Here is a 20374-nt window from a genome sequence, read left to right as displayed (position 1 = left end):
TTCAAGTCCTGCTGAAGGGTCTTGGTCCAAAAAAGTCGACTGTGTATTGATTTCCCTTTCAGATAATTTCTGAAGCAATACCACCGCCATCCAGGAGTGGGGCAAAGGAGTCCATGGGAAAGATTCACATTTGAACTTGAACTTTCATTTCAATGCTAAACCCAGTCTGTGTTTTCTGCATTTAATGAAGTTTTGGTGTTGTTCATTTTTAATCTGTCACAGATAGTGTCCTGGATGCATAAAAAGTCCTCACGGATGAGACTTGCTTTATCCCGAATGGTGTGTTGTTGGAACTGCACTGACTAGGCAGATGGACAGTTTTCCATTACACTCTTTATCCTGAAGTTGGTGGAAAACATTTGGGCTGGTATATGTCCCCTTCCACTGAATACTCAGCCTCTGAACTGTCGTCAGAGCCACATAAAAATGTAACTGGTCAATGAATTTCTTTTATTGTACAATTTGCTATCAGGACACGTGGTACAGAACCTGTCCTTTGACATTCGTCCACTGAAACAAATTGGAATATAAAACACTTACTAAATTGCTTCAGCGGTAAGGTGCAGTCAGTCGATAGCTCCCTGACGTCTGCAAATTTAATACAATATCCCAGAAATCGATTTTTTTGAGAGCGAGAGGGAGCATCCTGATTGGTCTCTCTTCCGGCTAAGTAGACCTGTCAGTTTTCTCCGTGAGCAAACACGAGGAAATCTGCAGATGCTGGAAATTTAAACAACACACACAAAATGCTGGTGGAACAACATTTTGTGTGTGTTGTTGTTTGAATTTCCAGCATCTGCAGATTTCCTCGTGTTTGCTCTTTAAATTCTACTGCAAAGCCTCTGCCAGTGATGCCTACACTGAAGAAGTTTTCTCCGTGAGCGGGTTTTACAGTGAACCTCAAAAGCAATGACAGTGTTGTTCGCTGCACTGTTTGCAACAGTGACTTTTCTATTGCCCGTGGTGGGTTAAAATGTAAAAGACATGTTGAGGTGAGTTTAACAGGTGTCATTCGTTCATTAGTATAGCTAACATTATTTAAACTAGCTGGCTAGCTGCTAAGGAGCTACTCTATTAATATCCTTCGCGATGAGGCCAAACTTCCTGTAGACTTGCTTAAAGTTCTAATAGAATAAAAAAACGACTCCATAATTATATGATATTGGTACATATTTTAAGGTCACATTTTCTGCATATACCCAACTTGGTTTAGAGATTAGACAAAATCACTAAACAAAGTATTACATACACTCTTGGAGATCGACCGGGGTGGGGAGGATATGGGTTGCGGGTGGGGGCGGGGGTGCTACCTGTCTGAAATGGTGGTGCTACTGTACCTCCCTGAAACGAGTTTTTGCAGGGTGGGATGTCTGCATTTGAGAGCTCATGTCTTAACCATGAAGTGACTGAAGCAGTGGGGGTGTAAAAGAGATGGTTTACTCGCACCGAGTCTAATTTGGTTTTCTTGAGGGGTGTGGCATTAGAAACAGGCGATGAGACCGGTGTCACGCGATATAGCCGTGGGGAGACGCCTGCAATCGGCTGGTTGGTTCACTTGGGAAAGTGGGAAAGTGGTTCACTTCTCCTTTGTGTCACACGCAGAAGTCTCGCTCCGAAGTTTGGTGCGGATGCCACTACAGAACCGGCGCAGGTAAGTGAGGAGAGTTTTAATTCCAGACTATGTTCTGTCAATGTGCCAGGGACTGTGGGATGCACAGTTGAAGGGGAGACATTTTTAATGAAAAAGCCCGTGAGCGCGCCAGCCGACTGGACGGGTTTTTTAATCAGCTGTGAAGTGTCTGAGTGTAGCCGTCTCGGTAAATTCAGCTGGGGTGTTTACTGATGGTGTGAAATGGATTTTGACAAGAAGTAAAGGGAAAATGACTGAGGGGTTTGGGGGTGTCAAAGAAAACGTCGACTTCAGTTTGCGGGAGACTCCCAGGGGAAGTGGGATGTCTGCAATGGAGTCGCACGTGTTAAACTCTCCCTCTCCTCCCCCGCTCCCTCTCCCTCTCCTCCCTCGCTCTCTCCCCGGCCCCGGCCCCCGCTCCCTCCCCCGCCCCGCTCCCCCTCTCCCCCACCCCACCCCACTCTGAATTCTTTCCTGCAGCCGATAAAAAAATGAAGTAGTTGGGTAGAACCTTTGAGAAGTAACAAATATTTGCACCATACAAGTGCCAGAAATTACCACCTTCAAGAGGATCTTCAGAAGGTTCAAAGGTCCCATCACTAACGTTCTGCAGCATGGGGGTCTGTGTAACTGGGAATCACACATGAAAAAATGACCTTGCTGTCCCTTTACACCCACGTTGATGTACTCACCAATGGGTCATTAAAAGAGCATTCTCCTTATTTACAACTCTGAGGTAAGTTATTGCTTCAGAATTTCCTGTCAACAATCGGCCACCTACGCTGACATAGCTGTTGCCTACCTTATTGTGCAGAAAGAACTACTGTATCAACGAGCTGGGAGATCTTGTAATGAATGATTAGCTTTATACTGTCCACTATCATTGTGGCATTTGACTCTGTAATGGCACTTACGTATAGTCCAGATCTGTTCCTTCCGTGACCCCCACACCACCAGGTTCAGCAACAGTTATCACCCCTCAATCATTCTTGTGTTCTTGTCAGGCTCCTGAACCAGTGTAGACAACCTCACTCGTCCAAATACTGAGTGATTCTACAACTGTCGCAGTTTCAAGGACTCTACAACTCATATTCTCTATATTTATTACTTTTTTTTCATTTTTCTATTTGTACAATTTGAAATTTGATGTTGAAAAACTGTTGTTAAATGCTTAGCAACACACACAAATTGCTGGAGGAACTCAGTAGGTTGGGCAGCATCTATGGAAATGAATAAACAGTCGACAGTTCAGGCTGAGATCCTTCATCAGGACCAATAACAGGATGTTGGTCTTTGCTGTCATGTTTTACAGGTGCGTTATAGAAGAGTGCAGATTGGAAATCAGACTGTCCTCCCAAAAATCTCATTGTTTATCATTCGATGGGGATTCCTAAACTTGCAACGTTATTCGCAGGTATGTAGATGGTCCCATTCAAAGACCGTTCGCCGGATTAAAATACCGTACTATACTTCCACACAGTTGTCTTTACATGTTTCCAATAAAACGAATGTGTAATTTTGATTGGTCAGTCAGTATCTGCTGAAAGAAACATAGAATATACTGATCAATAACCCTGTGCCAGAGCTGAAAAGTGGGGAGGATGGGATGAAACACATGGATTGTCTGTGATAGGACAGAGCCCAAGGGGTTGAAGGTGGAAAAATGTGGCTCCAGCTTTCAACAGCAGAGTCACTGTGGGTAGGTGAAGACTGTGTTCCAATTTTGTTTCAGAATATTCAGTAACGCTCATTAAATGTGGGTGACTCTGTGACTATTGGAAGCCCAGTGTAAATAGAAGAATCACACCATCTCACAAACTACTCACCCATCCAATCTCACACTCCACTGTGGGGCCGATATTTGCCTTATCAACCACCTCCGAACAGGTGGAACTGGAGTTTAAGCAAGTGATCTACCAGAGAAATAGCAATCCAGCATCCCAGAGTTTGCTTTTTGTTGTTTTTCCAGCATCTGTAGCTGTTTGCTCGTCAACCTGAAAAGTCAACTGTTTCTTTCCCTCTGATACTAACTGACTTGCTGAAAATTTTCAGCATTTTCTGTGTTCAAGTAACTTCTAAGTACAATGACTTTTGAAGTAAACTGAGTAACTGTTACAGTTTATTTTCACCTAATTATCGATTAAATTCTGTATTCATCACAAAAGTACCTTTATCTAGACATTGAAAATCTGCAAAGAAGTTGGCCTGAACATTTGATGGAAAGCAGGAGTGTTGTAAATCTGTACTGCTTTGTGAGATGAAACATAGAAAGATAGAAAACCTACAGCTCAATAGAGGCCCTTCAGCCCACAATGCTGTGCTGAACATGCACTTACTTTAGAAATTAATTGGGATTGCCCTTAGCTCTCCATTTTTCTAAGCTCCATGTACCTATCCAGAAGTCTCTCAAGAGACCCTCTCTTATCTGCCTCCACTGCTGTGGCCGGCAGCCCATTCCATGCACTCACCACTCTGCGTATAATAAAAAAACAACTTACCCCTGACATGTCCTCTGTCCAAGCAGCTTAAATTGCACCCTCATGTTAGCCATTTCAGCCCTGGGAAAAGGCCTCTGACTATCCACACGATCAATGCCTCTCATGATATTATACACCTCTATCAGGTCGCCTCTCATCCTCCATGATGCCAAGGAGAAAAGGCCGAGTTCACTCAACCTATTCTCATAAGGCAGGCTCCCCAGTCCAGGCAACATCCTTGTAAATCTCCTCTGCACCCTTTCTATGGCTTCCACATCCTTCCTGTAGTAAGGCGACCAGAACTGAGCACAGTACTCCAAATGGGACCTGACCGGGTTTCTAGATAGCTGCTACATTACCTCTCAGCTCCTAGCTCAATCCCACGATTGAAGAAGGCCAATGCACTGTGTGCCTTCTTAACCACAGAGTCAACCTGCACAGCAGCTTTGGGTGTCCTATGGACATGGACCCTAAGATCCCTCTGATCCTCCACACTGACAAGAGGCTTACCATTAATACTATATTCTGCCATCATATTTGACCTACCAAAATGAACCAGCTCACACTTATCTGGGTTGAACTCCATCTGCCACTTCTCAGCCCAATTTTGCATCCTATCGATGTCCTGCTGTAACTTCTGACAGCCCTCCACACTATCCACAACTCCTCCAACCTTTGTGCCATTAGCAAATTTACTAACCCATCCCTCCACTTCCTCATCCAGGTCATTTATAAAAATCATGATAAAGGGTCCCAGAACAGATTTCTGAGGCACACCACCGTTTATTGACCTCCATGCAGAATATGACCCATCTACAACCATTTTTTGCCTTCTGTGGGCAAGTCAGTTTTGGATTCAGAAAGCAATGTCCCCTTGGATCCATGCCTCCTTACTTTCTCAATAAGCCTTGTACCGGGTACCTTATCAAATGCTTTGCTGAACTACATCTATCACTCTACCTTCATCAGTGTGTTTAGTGACATCCTCAAAAAATTCATTCAGGCTCGTAAGGCACTTTGACAAAGCCATGCTGACTATTCCTAATCATATTATGCCTCTCCAAATGTTCATATATCCTGCCTCTCAGGATCTTCTCCATCAACTTAGCAACCACTGAAGTAAGACTCAATGGTCTATAATTTCCTGGGCTATCTCTACTCCCTTTCTTGAATACAATTATTCTATGGAATACAGTAAAGTAACTTATAAAATAATCACCAGTATTACTGTGTGATCTCCAGCACTATTAAAATTCCTTAATTTAACTATTTAGTTACAGGTCAACTGAACCTGATCCTCTCACTGGTGTTAATGGAAGCTTCACATGTAGATGATTGTACAGAATTGGAGTATACACATAATGGTTGGTGCTGTCCATCATGTGAAGCGGGTAAGCCATGCCTCTATTGTATGGAATCCCTACCACTATAGAAACTATAGATTTTTTAAAACTTAAAAATCCATAACGTATGAGTGGTTAAAATTAAGAAATGATTCATTAGTGGCATTTCCCTTTTAGTATGAGATAAAAGACTGCTCTTTCTCCTTTGGTTATAGAGAATTGAAGGTCTGTCTTTAATATTTCTACTGAACCATTGGTTTCTCATTCATGCATATGACCAGTTCTTGAGGAATTTGACAGCAACGTTCTTCACAGGCCTGCAACTCCAGCGCTGGTCAGTTGGCTCTGATGGATGGGCTATGGTGTCGTAGGTAGGCACAACACCAGCTTCCTGAAGCAAACTCTTTAGAGATTTGAGCATAGTAATGTAATAGTTCTGAGATCATCAGCAAAGTAGTGGAAGTGGTCATCAACAGTGCTATCGTGTAGCACCTCTTCAGCAATAAGCTGCTTGCAGATGCCCAGTTTGGGTTCCGTCAAGGCCACTCAGCTGCTGACCTCCTCACCTCCTTCGTCCAAACATGGACCAAAGAGCTAAATATCAGAGGTGAAGTGAGTGATAGCCCTCGATGTCAAGGTAGCATTTGACCCGAGTGTGGCACCAAGGTGCCCCAGCTAAAATGGAGTCAATGGGAATTAGGGGGGAAACCCTCCACTGGTTGGAATCATACCTGATAGAAAGGAAGACGGCTGTGGTGGTTGGAGGTCAATCATCTCATCCTCAGGACAACACTGCAGGAGTGACGTCTGACACTGTAACAGATAATAAATCTGTTACAATTGATCTGTTATCGAAATGTCATTGTATCAGCAGTCGATCAGTAAGAGGTCAACTGTCAATGATCTACAGGATCTTTCACTTCCATCTGAGTGGGCAGACAAGGCCGTGGTTTAACATCTCTCCCGAGATACTCACTGGAACGACAGCCTAGATTTGGGGCACAAGTGTCAGAAATTGGACTTGAACCCACAACCTTCTGACTCACGGATGGTGCAGTGTCAACTTCTGAATAACAATGTTCATTTAAAAACATCCCAGAAGACATGATGTGATAAAGTAATGTAGACATTAAGGGGTGGTTGAGTCCCTTTGTCTGTGTAATGTTGTAAAGTTTAGATAATGTTGTACAGTCTGGCCTGTTGCAAAATGACCAAAAGACCCGAATATATAAATAAATGGAAAGGGAAGAGAGAGATGACAGTTACAAACGACCAGTCCAAATGCAAACAGACAGGAGGAGTGAGGTAGCTGAAGTTGTGATAACAAGTCATTCACAATGCTGAGTGACTGCCTATGTTTTAATTCCCATGGTCTCGTCTAAAACTGGAGCAGGTTCGGTGCACAACAAACAACACGACACACAGACACAAATCTGCTGAGTTTGGAAATCTTGAGCAATGCCCACAAAATGCTGCAGGATCTCTGTGAGTTAGGCAGCATCTACAGAAGGAAATAAACAGTTGATATTTTGGGCCGACAGTATTCATCAAGTCAGGAAATTGAGGGCAGAAGCCAAAAGAAGGTTGTGGGGGGCGGGGGGAGGGCAGGAGTACAAGCTGGCTGGTGATAGGTGAGGGGAAGGTGGTTCCCTACACTTCCCCTTTCTTCCATGGTCCACTATCCTCTATTAGATTCCTTCTTCGTCAACCCTTTACGATCAACATTCTGGGGGTTACCATTGACAGGAAACTGAATGGTCTCGTCCATATAAACACCCTGGCTTCCAGAGCAGGTCAAAAGCTAGGAATCCTGTGGCGTGTAGCTCACCTCCTAACTCCCCAAAGCCTGTCCACCATCTACAGGGCTCAGGTCAGGAGTGGAATGGAATACTCGCCCCTCGCCTGGATGAGTGCAGCTCCATCAACAATTGAGAAGCTTGACACAATCCAGTACAAGGCAGCCCACCTGATCAGTGCCCCTTCCACAAGCATCCAGTCCCTCCACCATCAAAGAATTTTGAATTGAATGATCTGTATTGTCATTATACATAGGTACAATGAAACTCTCAGTTGGAGGAGTGTGTACTATCTACAAGAACTACTGCAAAAGCACACCGAGTTCCTAAGGCAGCTCCTTCCAGACCCAGGACCACTACCGTCTAGAAGGACAAGAACAGCAGATACCTGGGAACACCACCACGTGGAATCCCCTTCCAGGTCACTCACCATCCTGACCTGGAAACATGTCACCATTCCTTCATTGTTGCTGGGTCAAAATCATGGAATTCTCCCCCTAAGAACACGTTGGGTGTACGTACAGCTCAGGGACTGAAGTGGTTCAAGAAGGCAGCGCATCACCACCTTCTCAACAGCAACTAGGGATGGGCAATAAATGCTGGCTTAGCTGGTGATGCCCACATCCCGTAAAGTAGTGGTCACCAACCTTTTTAAGCCCGAGATCCCCAACCTCGGCCTCAATGAAAGGCAAGATCGACCTACTGAATCGGTTAGTCACACGCATGCGCACCAGGCAGAAAAGACCGGAAGTAAAGCCCCACAACCCGGAAGTAGAAATAATGTATGTACACTGTGTCGTTTTAATTAACAGAATCGGGACAATTAAGCCAAAACTGATTTGTAGGAAAAAAATCGGCAGGTGCATGCATGCGCACACACGTGCCCGCGCAGGGTTCATGGTCATGGTAGTCTTTCTCGGGGTAAACACAAGTGTCATACTTGACTGCTACTTTTTGTCCATTATTTGGGAGTGAGAAATTTGACTCATAACTGCAGACAGCCAGTTTGAGACAGTCTGAAGTGTCTGTCAGTAAGACAGCTCCTATACTTAGATTTCATAATTTTCATCTGTTACAGCACAGCGCCCTCGCAAACCTCCTGACAGACTGAATATTTGAATGGACAGTTTCCTTTGTTAGACTGAATATTGAACCTGCCACGTTTTTCAGGTGTTTTGTGTTGGTAAACTGTTACTGAGACACTAGTATAAGTTTCAGAGGTACGCAAGATAATGACACCACTGTTTTTTGTTTCCCAGTTATTTACGTTTGGGGAATGTTGGGATTTAAAGGGGGAGAAGTGTTCTAACATGAGCATTATAAAGATAAGTTAATACAAATTAGGATAATGAGAATATAGCAACACCCCATACTACGGAAGCTGTTTGTAAAGAGAGGTTGCTTCCAGGTTGCGGGGTTTTACTTCTGGTCTTTTCTACCGCGGTGCATGGTGGGGGAGCTACACACGTGCGTGCTGGGCAGAAAGAACGGAACTAGAAAGCTGGAAGCAATCTCTCAACAGTATTTGTGTACTTTTTCTTTTTTTTTTTGAGATCTACTGGGAAAGTCTCAAAGATCGACCAGCCGATTGTGATCGACGGGTTGGGGACCACTACCGTGAAGGAATAAACTTCAAAAAAAAATTATGAGGGGTATCCAAAAGGTGCATGCTTAGATAGAGTGCGTGTGGAATGAGCTGCCAGGCTAAGTGATGTGAGTTCAGTTGAATTGGTGCATGGATGAGGGATGTCTGGAAGGCCATAATTCTCCATAGGTGAGGCTATGCAGAAGACCAGATCAGCAAGGACTAGATGGGTCGAAGGGATTCTTTCTGTGCTTTAGTGCCCTCTGATTCAACACCATAAGTCCTTCCAGGCTCAATAAGAAGTTCAAAGACTTCAGCCTTCACCCTGCCTTGTGTAACTGGATCTTGGACTTCCGCTCAGATCACAGGCAGGTGGTAGGAGTGAGCTCCCTCACCTCTGACCCTCAACTCGGGGCTGTGTACTAAGCTCCCTCCTTTACTCTCTGTATACCCATGACTGTGTCGCCACCCACAGCTCAAATCTGCTAATTAAACTTGCTGATGGCACTACACTAATCTCAAATAATAATCAGGCAGCCTACAGAGAGGACATCATCACCCTGACACAATGGCGTCAAGAAGACGACCTCTCCCTCAACGTCGCAAATACAAAGGAGCTGGTTGTGGACTACAGGAGGAATGGAGACAGGCTGACCCATATAGACATCAATGGAGCTGGGGTTGACAGGGTGATCAGCTTTTTGTTCCTTGCCATAAACATCACCGAGGATCTCACATGGTCTGTACATACTGGCTGGGTGGTGAAAAAAGGCACAACAGTACTTCTCTCACTTCAAACGATTGAAGAAGTTTTCTATAGCTCCCAAAATTCTAAGAACTTTCTATAGGGGCACGATTGAGAGCATCCTGATGGGCTACATCACCACCTGGTATGGGAACTGTACCTCCCTCACTGCAGGACTCTGCAGAGAGTGGTTCTGGATAGCCCCCCAGACCATCTGTAGATGTGAACTTCCCAATATTCAGGACATTTGCAAATAAAGATGTGCAAGAAAGGGCCTGAAGGATCACTGGGGACCTGAGTCACCCCAACCACAAACTGTTCCAGCAGCTACCATCTGGGAAACAGTACTGCAGTATAAAAGCCAGAACCAACAGGCTCCGGGACAGCTTCTAACACCAGCCCATCAGACTGATTAATTCATGCTGACGCAACTATATTTCTGTTATATTGACTCTCCTGTTGTATATAATATTATAAATTACTGTAATTGCGCATTTGAATGGAGATGTAACGTAAAGATTTTTACTCACGTATATGAAGGATGTAAGTACCGTAATAAAGGTCAATTCAGCTCATTGGGAACAGACAGAAGCCCAGTTTAAATAGAAGGATAAACTTGCCATCTCACAAACCTGCCCAGTCACACAGTCCGCTGTGGTAGAGACTGTGTAGCCCACACTGGCCTTACCAACCGCCTCAAAACCCACAGAACTGGAATGTAACCAAGTGATTTATCAAAGAAAGACCTCAATACCAATTTGCCAACACAATCCCTGATGCGTATCATAATGATCCTTAGTTAATGTTATTTGTTTAGTAACAATACCATTTCTCAGGTGAGGTTTTTTTTGATAACCTGCATTGTAACTGGTTACCTGATTGTTTTGTAACTCCATGCCTGCCTTTCCCCATGTACATGTCTTGTTGCAGGTAAGAGAGTATCTGAACACTGCACTCGTCAATTCAGCACACAGTGTGAACAATGCCCAGATGGGGAATACTCTGACTGTTACACTGGATGGGAGAAATGTTTGGAGTGTAAATCGTGTAATCAAGGTATGGATTGAGAATTTACACTCAGTGGCCACTTTATTAGGTACACTTCTACTACTGCTTGTTAATGCAAATAGCAAATCAACCAATCATGTGGAGACAACTCAATGGGTAAAAACATGCAGACATGGTCAAGAGGTTCAGTTGTTGTTCAGACCAAACATCAGAATGGGGAAGAAGTGTGATCTAAGTGACTATGACTGGGGAATAATTGTTGGTGCCAGATAGGGTGGTTTGAGTATTAAAGAAACTGCTGACCTGCAATTTCACCTCCCCCCCCCCCCCCCCCACACACACAACAGTCTCTATAGGTTAGAGAATGGAGTGAAAAACACAAACATCCCAGGGTGCAGAATCTTACCCCAAACATCACCCTTGATGGTTGCTCTCTTGATGTAGTCGACTCCTTCGCCTATCTTGGGCCGACCATCACCAGCTCCTGTCCCTCGAAGCACAGGAGAACAGCAGGGTTGGCAAAGCTGCAGCTGCCATGGTCAGACTGTACAAGGGAGTGTGGAACAGCAGACAGCTGACAAACAAGACCAAGCTGAACGTGTTCCAGGCACGTGTGCTCAGCACACTCCTCTACACCAGCGAGGCTTGGACACCATACATCAGCCACGATAAGAGGCTAAACTCATTCCACCTACACTTCCTCAGGTGCACTTTGCTCATCTGGTAGAACAGAATCACCAACAGAGGTTCTGCAATGGGCTGACACCTGCAGCATCCACACGCCACTCAGTCACAGACGCCTCAGATAGCTGGGCCACGTCAAACGGGTGGACCAGGGTCGCGTTCCCAAGGACATGGCGCATGGCGAGGGTTTCCGCCCACGAGGAAGACCGTGCCTCCGCTACAGGGATGCCTGCAAGTGTGACATGAAGCTGGCAGTCATCGACCTCAACGCGTGGGAGGAAACAGTTGAAGCTCAGACAGCACGGAGGGCTGCAGTCAAAAGCGGTGTACAACGTGCTGAGATAGCAAGGAGCAAACTGCTCATCGACAAGAGAGCCAGAAGAAAAGCCAGAGCTGCATCACCATAGCACCTTCCACCGCCTGCAGCTGCAGTGAAAGAGACTGTCACTGTAGGGTTAGTCTGTACAGCCACCCAAGAAAATGCAAATAGTACCCCAAGTCTACAACCCCAGGAACCACCAGGAAACCTGTCACACCATCATCTCTCAAGACGTAGGGATGCTACCGCTGCAGACGAGTGTAGATACTTGGAATTCAGAACCTAGGATGGAGATTGAGAATTCCAGGTAGGAGACGGGGACTGGGAATTCAGGATTTAAGCCAGCGATCAGGAACATAGGATTGGAGAGTAGGGACCAGGCGTTCAGAGCACAGGCAGGAATTGGCATTCAGAGGACAAGATAGTAATTAGGAATTCTGGGTTCCAGGAATTGGGAAACTAAAATTTGGATTGGAGGATTGAGAATAGAGACCCCTGGTAGACTAACTCACTGGGTTCAGATTGGGTAGCATAGTGACGTAGTGGTTAGTGTTAGTCAATCAGGAAATGTTAGAACCTGTTATAAGGAAATGGTAACAGGAAGGAATAAAAGGACTGGATTGTCTCTCACTCGACAGATCAACTAATTCTGAGGATCAGAGTTGAGTTTAATATCACTGGTATTTGTCGTGAAATCTGTTGCTTTCCGGTTGTTTAGTATTTATAGCAGTTCCTGTTTTTATTTCAATTTTCCAACATGTGCAATCTTTGCTTTTTGAGTGATATGTTAAGTTTGCTTCAGATACAAAGCAGGTTGCAGTGTAAGTTAATGGAAGGATATGGACAGGCTAAGTGAAAGGGTGACGTGGTAAATGGAATATAAAATTCTTTATTCACTTTGATTAATAATGGAAAAACGGAGTATATTTTAAATGTTTGTGGAGCTCTCGTGAGACTGTACCTGGATGTTGTGAACACGTCTGGTGTCTTGGTCTGAAGATGGACATATTTTTGATAGAGGAAGCCTAACAAGAATTCCTGGGATAAGGAATTGTCTTATGAGGAAAGATTAATGGGGCCCATATTACTCTAGAGTTTAGAAGGAGAATGAGAGATGATCATACAACACTTTATATTAAAAAAAAGTTTTAGTGGGATTGACGAGAATAACATCTTCCCTTGCTGGGGCATCTGGAACATGGGGTCACAGTGTCGGATTAAGAGCACAGCTACTTTGAGAGGCTCACCAGCTGTGCATGTTTAAGACCAAGAGTGATATATTTTTAGATTTTGAGTGATGTGGGGATAGTGTGTGAGAGAGATGCTGAGATCTTTTTGAATGGTGGAGCAGGCACGAGGGGTTCAGCAGGCAAATCCTGATTCAGTTTGATATCATCTTCTGTCTAACTTGAAACAGAAAGCAGTTTATTGTAATTCAATCTCAATCTCAAATGTTTGGTATTTATAGAGCTGGGACTTCAAACTAAAGAAAACTGTACTGCCACTCGCAATACGATATGTGAGCCCAGGGAGGGGTATTATTGCGTTGACGGCTGTCAGATGGCCAGAAAGCACACAGCATGCCCACCTGGTAAAAGAGTTAAAGAGAAAGGTAGGTTGATGGATTGTCATTACTAAGTGCTGTGCCCTGGGCAGGACAGGGGAAATTGAAATCACTGGCACCAACTGGAGTTTGCTCTGATTTTGGCTGCCTGAGGCCCCCTACTTTGAGTGTAGCTGGAATGGTCTTTGGATTTGTAGCTTAAGAAGCTAGTTCATTCCACTTTCCATTTTTACCCACTATTGGGCAGTCTTGACTTTCAACCACTATTGTCCATTGTTTTTGCTTGACTGTACACTCCTGACCACAGAAAGCTGAGATTCCCTTGGATCTGCTCCAGTTCTTTGTTGAACAACTCAATATAAGATACAAGAGCAGAATTAGGCGATTTGGCCCATCAAGTCTGACCAGCACTGACATGGCAATATACTGTAATTGCAACTCGTGCATTAAGACCATAAGACAATAAGACACGAGAAGAATTAGGATACTTGGACCATCAGATCTGCTCTGCCATTCCATCAAGGCTGATTTATTATCACTCTTAATCCTTTGGCAATTCTCCTGCCTTCTCCATGTAACTTTTAAAAAGATAGAAAACCTACAGCGTAATACAGATGCTTCAGCCCACAATGCTGTGCCGAACATGTACTTACTTAGAAATTACCTAAGGTTACCCATAGCTCTCTATTTTTTTTGAAGCTCCAGGTACCTATCCAAGAGTCTCTTAAAAGACCCTATCATATCTGCCTTCACCACCGTCACCGGCAGCCCATTCCACTCACTCACCACTCTCTGAGTAAAAAAAAAACACCCTGACATCACCTCAGCACCTTAAAAATGTGCCCTCTCATGCCAGCCATTTCAGTCCTGGGAAAAAGCCTCTGACTATCCACATGATCAGTGCCTCTCATCTTATACACCTCTATCAGGTCACCTCTCAACCTCCGTGATTCCAAGGAGAAAAGGCCCAGTTCACTCAACCTATTCTCATAAGGCATGCTCCCCGATCCAGGCAACATCCTTGTAAATCTCCTCTGCACCCTTTCTATAGTTTCCACTTCCTTCCTGTAGTGAGGTGACCAGAACTGAGCACAGTACTCCAAGTGGGGCCTGACCAGGTTTCTATATAGCTGTAACATTACCTCTTGGCTCCTAAACTCAGTCCTACAGTTGATGAAGGCCAATGCACCGTATGCTGCCTTAACGACAGAGTCAACCTGCGCAGCAGCTTTGAGTGTCCTATGGACTCGAACCCCAAAATCCCTCTGGTCCTCCACACTGCCCAGAGTCTTATTATTAATACTGTATTCTGCATCATGTCTGACCTACCAAAATGAACCACCTCACACTTGTCTGGGTTAAACTCCATTTGTCATTACTCATTCCAGTTTTGCATCCTACCGATGTCCGGCTGTAACCTCTGACAGCCCTCCACACTATCCACAACACCCCCAACATTTGTGTCATCAGCAAATTTACTAACTCATCCCTCCAGTTCCTCATCCAGGTCATTTGTAAAAATCATGAAGAGAAGGGGTCCCAGAGCAGATCACGGACATAGGAACATAGAAAATAGGTGCAGGAGTAGACCATTTGGCCATTCAAGCCTGCACCGCCATTCAGTATGATCATGGCTGATCATCCAACTCAGAACCCTGTATCTGCTTTCTCTCCATACCCCCTGATCCCTTTAGCCACAAGGGCCATATCTAACTCCCTCTTAAATATAGCCAATGAACTGGCCTCAACTGTTTCTTGTGGCAGAGAATTCCACAGATTCGCCACTCTCTGTATGAAGTTTTTCCTCATCTCGGTCCTAAAAGGCTTCCCCTTTATCCTTAAACTGTGACCCCTTGTTCTGGACTTCCCCAACATCAGAAACGATCTTCCTGCATCTAGCCCGTCCAAACCCTTTAGAATTTTATACGTTTCAATAAGATCCACCCCCCCCCCCCCAATCTTCCAAATTCCAGCGAGTATAAGCCTAGTCGATCCAGTCTTTCTTCATATGAAAGTCCTGCCATCCCAGGAATCAATCTGGTGAACCTTCTTTGTACTCCCTCTTCGGCAAGAATGTCTTTCCTTAGATTAGGGGACCAAAACTGCACACAATACTCCAGGTGTGGTCTCATCAAGGCCCTGTACAACTGCAGTAGAACCTCCCTGCTCCTGTACTCAAATCCTCTTGTTATGAATGCCAACATACCATTCATCTTTTTCACCGTCTGCTATACCTGCATGCCCACTTTCAATGACTGGTGTACAATGACACCCAGGTCTTGTTGCACCTCCCCTTTTCCTAATCAGCCACCATTCAGATAATAATCTGTTTTCCTGTTCTTGCCATCAAAGTGGATAACCTCACATTATCTGCCATGAATTTGCCCACTCACCTAACCTATCCAAGTCTCCCTGCATCCTCCTCACAGCTAACACTGCCACCCAGTTTCGTGTCATCTGCAAACTTGGAGATGCTGCATTTAATTCCCTCGTCTAAATCATTAATAGATATTGTAAACAACTGGGGTCCCAGCACCGAGCCTTGCGGTACCCCACTAGTCACTGCCTGCAATTCTGAAAAGGTCCTGTTTACTCCCACTCTTTGCTTCCTGTCTGCCAACCAATTCTCTATCCACATCAATACCATACCCCCAATACCGTGTGCTTTAAGTTTGCACACTAATCTCCTGTGTGGGACTTTTGAAAATCCAAATATACCACATCCACTGGTTCTCCCCTATCCACTTTATTAGTTACATCCTCAAAAAAAATTCTAAAAGATTCGTCAGACACGACCTCCATTTCACAAATCCATGCTATGAAGAACCTAAAGAGTTTTGAAAAATTATCACTAATGCATCCACTATTTCTTGGGCTACTTCCTTAAGCACTCTGGGATGCAGACCATCTGGCCCTGGGGATTTATCTGCCTTTAATCCCTTCAATTTACCTAACACCAGTTCCCTACTAACATGTATTTCCCTCAGTTCCTCCATCTCACTAGACCCTCTGTCCCCTACTATTTCCGGAAGATTATTTATGTCCTCCTCAGTGAAGACAGAACCAAAGTAGTTATTCAATTGGTCTGCCATGTCCTTGTTCCCCATGATCAATTCACCTGTTTCTGACTGTAAGGGACCTACATTTGTCTTAACCAATCTTTTTATTTTCACATATCTATAAAAGTTTTTACAGTCAGTTTTTATGTTCCCTGCCAGCTTTCTCTCATAATCTTTTTTCCCTTTCCTAATTAAGTCCTTTGTCCTCCTCTGCTGGTCTCTGAATTTCTCCCAGTCCTCAGGTGTGCTGCTTTTTCTGGCTAATTTGTATGTTTCTTCTTTGGAATTGATAATATCTCTAATTTCCGTTGTCAGCCACGAGTGCACTACCTTCCCTGGTTTATTCTTTTGCCAAACTGGGATGAACAATTGTTGTAGTTCATCCATGCGATCTTTAAATGCTTGCCATTGCATATCCACCGTCAACCCTTTAAGTATCATTTGCCAGTCTATCTTAGCTACGGTAATTATACCTTCAAAGTTACTCTTTGTTCAGAACCTTTGTTTCTGAATTAACTATGTCACTCTCCATCTTAATGAAGAATTCCACCATATTATGGTCACTCTTACCCAAGGGGCCTCGCACGACAAGATTGCTAACTAACCCTTCCTCATTGCTCAATACCCAGTCTAGAATGGCCTGCTCTCTAGTTGATTCCTCAACATGTTGGTTCAGAAAACCATCCCGCATACATTCCAAGAAATCCTCTTCGTCAGCACTCTTACCAATTTGGTTCTCCCAATCTTTATGTAGATTGAATTCACCCATTATAACTGTTGTTCCTTTATTGCACACATTTCTAATTTCCTGTTTAATGCTGTCCCCAACCTCACTACTACTGTTAGGTGGCCTGTACACAACTCCCACCAGCGTTTTCTGCCCCTTAGTGTTATGCAGCTCTACCCATATCGATTCCACATCCTCCAGGTTAATGTCCTTCCTTTCGATTGCGTTAATCTCCTCTCTAACCAGCAATGCTACCCCACCTCCTTTTCTTTTCTGTCTATTCCTCCTGAATATTGAATATCCCTGGATGTTGAGCTCCCATCCTTGGTCACCCTGGAGCCATGTCTCCTGTAATCCCAACTATATCATATTCATTAATAACTATCTGCACATTCAATTCATCCACCTTGTTACGAATGCTCCTTGCATTGACACACAAAGCCTTCAGGCTTGTTTTTACAACACTCTTAGCCCTTGTACAATTATGTTGAAAAATGGCCCTTTTTGATTTTTGCCCTGGATTTGCCTGCCTGCCACTCTTACTTTTCACCTTACTACGTTTTGCTTCTACCCTCATTTTACACCCCTCTGTCTCTCTGCACTTGTTCCCATCCCCCTGCCACATTAGTTTAAATCCTCCTAAACAACAGTAGCAAACACTCCCCCTAGGACATTGGTTCCAGTCCAGCCCAGGTGCAGACCGTCCTGTTTGTACTGGTCCCACCTCCCCCAGAACTGGTTCCAATGCCCCAGAAATCTGAATCCCTCCCCCTTGCACCATTTTTCAAGCCACGTATTCATCTGAAATATCCTCCTATTTCTACTCTGACTAGCATGTGGCACTGGTAGTAATCCAGAGATTATTACCTTTGTGGTCCTACTTTTTAGTTTATCTCCTAACTCCCTAAATTCATCTTGTAGGACCTCATCCCGTTTTTTACCTATATCGTTGATACCTATGTGCACCACGACCACTGGCTGTTCACCCTCCCACTCCAGAATGTCCTGCAGCCGCTCAGAGATATCCTTGACCCTTGCACCAGGGAGGCAACATATCCACCTGGAGTCTCGTTTGCGGCCGCAGAAACGCCTATCTATTCCCCTTACAATCGAATCCCCTATCGCTATAGCTCTCCCACTCCTTTTCCTTCCCTCCTGTGCCGCAGAGCCACCCATGGTGCAATGAACTCAGCTGCTGCTGCCTTTCCCTGATGAGACATCTCCACCAACAGTATCCAAAACAGTATATCTGTTTAGGAGGGAGATGACCCCAGGGGACTCCTGCACTACCTGCCTACTGTTACGCTGTCTAGTGGCCACCCCTTCCCTTTCTGCCTGTGTAGTCTTTACCTGCGCTGTGGCTAACTCACTGAACGTGCTATTCACGACTTTCTCAGCATCGCGGATGCTCCAGTATGAATCCAATCGCAGCTCCAGACGCTCAATGCGGTCTGCCAGAAGCTGCAGCTGGACACACTTCCTGCACACGTAGTCGTCAGGGACACTGGAAGTATCCCTGATTTCCCACGTGCTGCAGGATGAACAAACCACGGGGCCGATCTCAGCTGTCATGACCTACCCAATACGTTGTCTCAACTTTTGAAACATTCTTCTTTTAAAGGAACTTACTCGGCCTTACCTCACTTGGAGTGAAGCTCGTCCTCAGCCTCTGCTCGCCGAAGCCTCTGGAGACAAAGCCTTCCTACTCTGTCTCCCTCTACTCCGGCGCCCGCTCCATCAAACGGACGTACACCATTGGTCCCCAATGTCCATGCAGAATATGACCTGTCTACAACCACTCTTTGCCTTCTGTGGGCAAGCCAGTTCTGGATCCACAAAGCAAGGTCCCCTTGGATCCCATGCCTCCTTACATTCTCAATAACCCTTGCAATGCGGTACCCTATTAAATGCCTTGCTGAAATCCATGTATACTACATCTACTGCTCTTCCTTCATCAATGTGTTTAGTCACATCCTCAAAAAATTAAATCAGGTTTGTAAGGCACAACCTGCCCTTGACAAAGCCATGCTGACCATTCCTAATCATATTATGCCTCTCCAAATGTTCATAAATCCTGCCTCTCAGGATCTTCTCCATCAACTTATCAGCCACTGAAGTAAGACTCACTGGTCTATAATTTCCTGGGCTATCTCTACTCCCTTTCTTGAATAAAGGAACAAATTCTGCAACCCTCCAATCCTCCGGGAACCTCCCCGTCCCCATTGTTGATGCAAAGATCATTGCCAGAAACTCAGCAATCTCCTCCCTCACCTCCCACAGTAGCCTGGGGTAAATCTCATCCGATCCTGGAGACTTATTCAACGTGATGCTTTCCAAAAGTTCCAGCACATCCTCTTTCTTAATGTCTATATGTTCAAGCTTTACAATCTGCTGTAGGTCATCCCTACAAACGCCAAGATCCTCTTCTGTAGTAAATACTGAAACAAAGTATTCATTAAGTACCTCTGCTATCTCCTCCAGTTCCATACACACTTTTCCACTGTCACACTTGATTGGTCCTGTTCTCTCAAGTCATTTCTGCTGTACACTTCCCTGAGAACATCTGTTTCCAATTTATGCTTCTAAGTTCTTGCCTGATAGCTCATTTTCCCCTTAATCCAATTAAACGCTTTCTTAACTTGTCTGTTCCTATCCCTCTCAAATACTATGGTAAAGGAGATAGAACTGTGATCACTATCTCCAAAATGCTCTCCCACTGAAAGACCCAACACCCGACTGGGTTCATTTCCCAATACTAGATCAAGTACAGCCTGTCCTCTGTAGGCCTGTCTATATATTGTGTCAGGAAACCTTCCTGAACACACCTAACAAAGTCCGCCCCATTCAAACTCCTTGCTCTAGGGCAGGGGTGTCAAACTCATTTTAGGTCACGGGCCAGATTGAGCAAAATGCAGCTTCATGCGGGCCGGATCAGTCGGACGCGTGCGAACACAGCTTTCGTTGCCTCTGTTTTTACAGCCTGCTCTCATGTGTCTCAGTCTCTGCTATAACTACAAAGTGTTTCACTTTACAAATTCCGTTTCTTATGAAGAAGACTGCCGAATAAACACTAAAAATCCTGAAAACCTGGTACCTGAATAAACTCAGCATTAGCCATATCATACGCCATAGGCGCTTCGATTACTGGGGCCAGCTTTAATAGTAATTAGATATTATCTCGCGGGCCAAAGATAATTCCACCGCGGGCCGGATTTGGCCCGCGGGCCTTGAGTTTGACATGTATGCTCTAGGGAGATAGCAATCAATATTTAGGAAATTAAAATCTCCCACCACAACAACCCTGTTATTATTACACCTTTCCAGAATCTGTCTGACTATCTGTTCCTCGATGTCCCTATTACTATTGGGTGGTCTATTTTTAAAAAAACACTCAGTGGAGTTATTGACCCCTTCCTGTTTCTAACTTCCGCCCACAG

At 44.7% G+C, this 20374-nt stretch overlaps 1 protein-coding gene across 2 annotated transcripts in view; it reads left to right on the top strand.

The window, feature by feature from the left end:
• Positions 1-1353: 1353 nt before the first annotated feature.
• Positions 1354-20374, top strand: part of LOC140718522 (tumor necrosis factor receptor superfamily member 5-like) — a 35515-nt gene continuing 16494 nt past the window's right edge. The window contains exons 1-5 of one of the 2 annotated variants that reach the window (XM_073032476.1): positions 1354-1651; positions 2943-3044; positions 5382-5498; positions 10507-10632; positions 13056-13199. In XM_073032476.1, coding sequence (XP_072888577.1) covers positions 3011-3044; positions 5382-5498; positions 10507-10632; positions 13056-13199 — 421 coding nt within the window. In that variant the 5' untranslated portion in view covers positions 1354-1651; positions 2943-3010. Of the gene's footprint in view, positions 1652-2195; positions 2367-2942; positions 3045-5381; positions 5499-10506; positions 10633-13055; positions 13200-20374 lie in introns of those variants that run through there. The other variant, XM_073032477.1, reaches the window with a different exon arrangement.

This window comes from Hemitrygon akajei, chromosome 29 (assembly GCF_048418815.1).
Source record: "Hemitrygon akajei chromosome 29, sHemAka1.3, whole genome shotgun sequence".
In the NCBI taxonomy this organism is placed as follows: Eukaryota; Metazoa; Chordata; class Chondrichthyes; order Myliobatiformes; family Dasyatidae; genus Hemitrygon; species Hemitrygon akajei.
The sequence above is the reverse complement of the archived record's forward strand: the minus strand, read 5'-3'. Positions and strand labels throughout refer to the sequence as shown.